Source organism: Trichinella spiralis (assembly GCF_000181795.1).
Source record: "Trichinella spiralis strain ISS 195 chromosome Unknown Scfld4279, whole genome shotgun sequence".
NCBI lineage: Eukaryota > Metazoa > Nematoda > Enoplea > Trichinellida > Trichinellidae > Trichinella > Trichinella spiralis.
Genome location: NW_003531218.1, coordinates 1 through 1,356, shown reverse-complemented (window position 1 = coordinate 1,356; position 1,356 = coordinate 1). Strand labels below are relative to the sequence as shown.

The window sequence follows — 1,356 nt, the reverse complement described above, 5'->3', positions numbered from 1 at the left end:
AGCAATAGAATGGGCCGGCTTGTTGCTTTCAACTTTTCAGTTAACTTTTATGATTGAAAAGCTGAAGACTCATTTCAAAATTTGGACAAGGAGACAAAATTTAAATGTGTAACCGTGTTCAAACGACAACTAAATTATGCCGTATCAGGCGGTTTGTGATAAATTTCAAAATTATGCTTAATTGAAGTTGGATAATGTGCAAATAAACTTGCATATATTTATTTTTAGTTATTTATTTATTTACATGTGTTTATATATATATATATATCATTTACAAGATGTTGATTTTTCAGTTTTCCATGAAATGGTTTTTCATACATAAATTCAAAGCGTGCTAGATGGCATCGTTGATAATTTTCAGATGGACAAATCAAGTATATTGATGATAAATGATTTTTCAAAGAAGCCCATTTTGGCATGAAACTTTTATGAGCACCATGTTATAATTGCAATGAAAATGTTTTATTTTATTTTAAAGTAGTATGATTTTTTGTTTAAAGTGCTTTAAAATTTCTGCTTTAAAATGTCATTAACGCCAAGCTGAGCTGAAGTGAAATTGTTCATTTGGTTGTGTTCACCGTTGCCGTGTGGTATTCGTGGTTGTTGCGTTTACATCTGCTTTTTTGCCCTAAATTGACAATGCCTATTGACTACTCCAAGTGGAAGGATATTGAAGTATCCGACGATGAGGATGATCTGTCGCCGCATTTTGAGAAGAACGCATTTTTTGAAATGCGTCATCGTGAACGGATTAATCGAATGGAAGAGGAGAAGCAGTATGATGATATGATTGAAGAGAAGTATAAAAGTGTTTCGATGGAGTTGGAAAAGTTGAAAGAACAGCAACAGCAAGATGGTAGTTGCGAAACTGAAGAAGAAATGAAAAGAAATAAGGAAAAAGAAGAAGAACTACAATTTGAGTTGAAAGAGTTGCAGCTTTGCAAGGAGGAAATAGCTGAACGGCAAAGAAAAGCTAAATGGAATGTTGATACCATTTCGCGACCAGGTTTCGAACGAACATGCATCAGCACAGCGTCCAGTGGTGAAGTGGAAGTGGATTTCAACGAAGCAGAGAATGATGCTTTGTTCAACTTTTCATTAATGCATGAATTTGACGACTCCATGCGGATACTGATGCGGTATCCTCGTCTTTGCGATCAAAGAGCGTTGAAATTTTTGACCAATCAAATGGTCGTCTCTGGAGTGAACGGCATGAACAAATTAGCCGAAGACATTGCTCATCAGCGTGTTTTGTTAAGCTGCTTGTTGCATAATGCGAAAATGAAAAATGCGCACCCAAAAGACCGTTCGTATATTGCTGAATTTTTCACCTGCTTGAAAGAATGTTCCACGTAC

At 35.7% G+C, this 1,356-nt stretch overlaps 1 protein-coding gene across 1 annotated transcript; it reads left to right on the top strand.

The window, feature by feature from the left end:
- Positions 1 to 639: 639 nt before the first annotated feature.
- Positions 640 to 1,352, top strand: Tsp_13145 (putative Hsp90 co-chaperone Cdc37; the record flags this gene model as incomplete). The annotated part of the gene is made up of 1 exon (XM_003367438.1): positions 640 to 1,352. A coding segment is annotated over exon 1 (713 nt), but the record flags the coding sequence as incomplete, so codon positions are not given.
- Between the last annotated feature and the right edge of the window lie 4 nt (positions 1,353 to 1,356).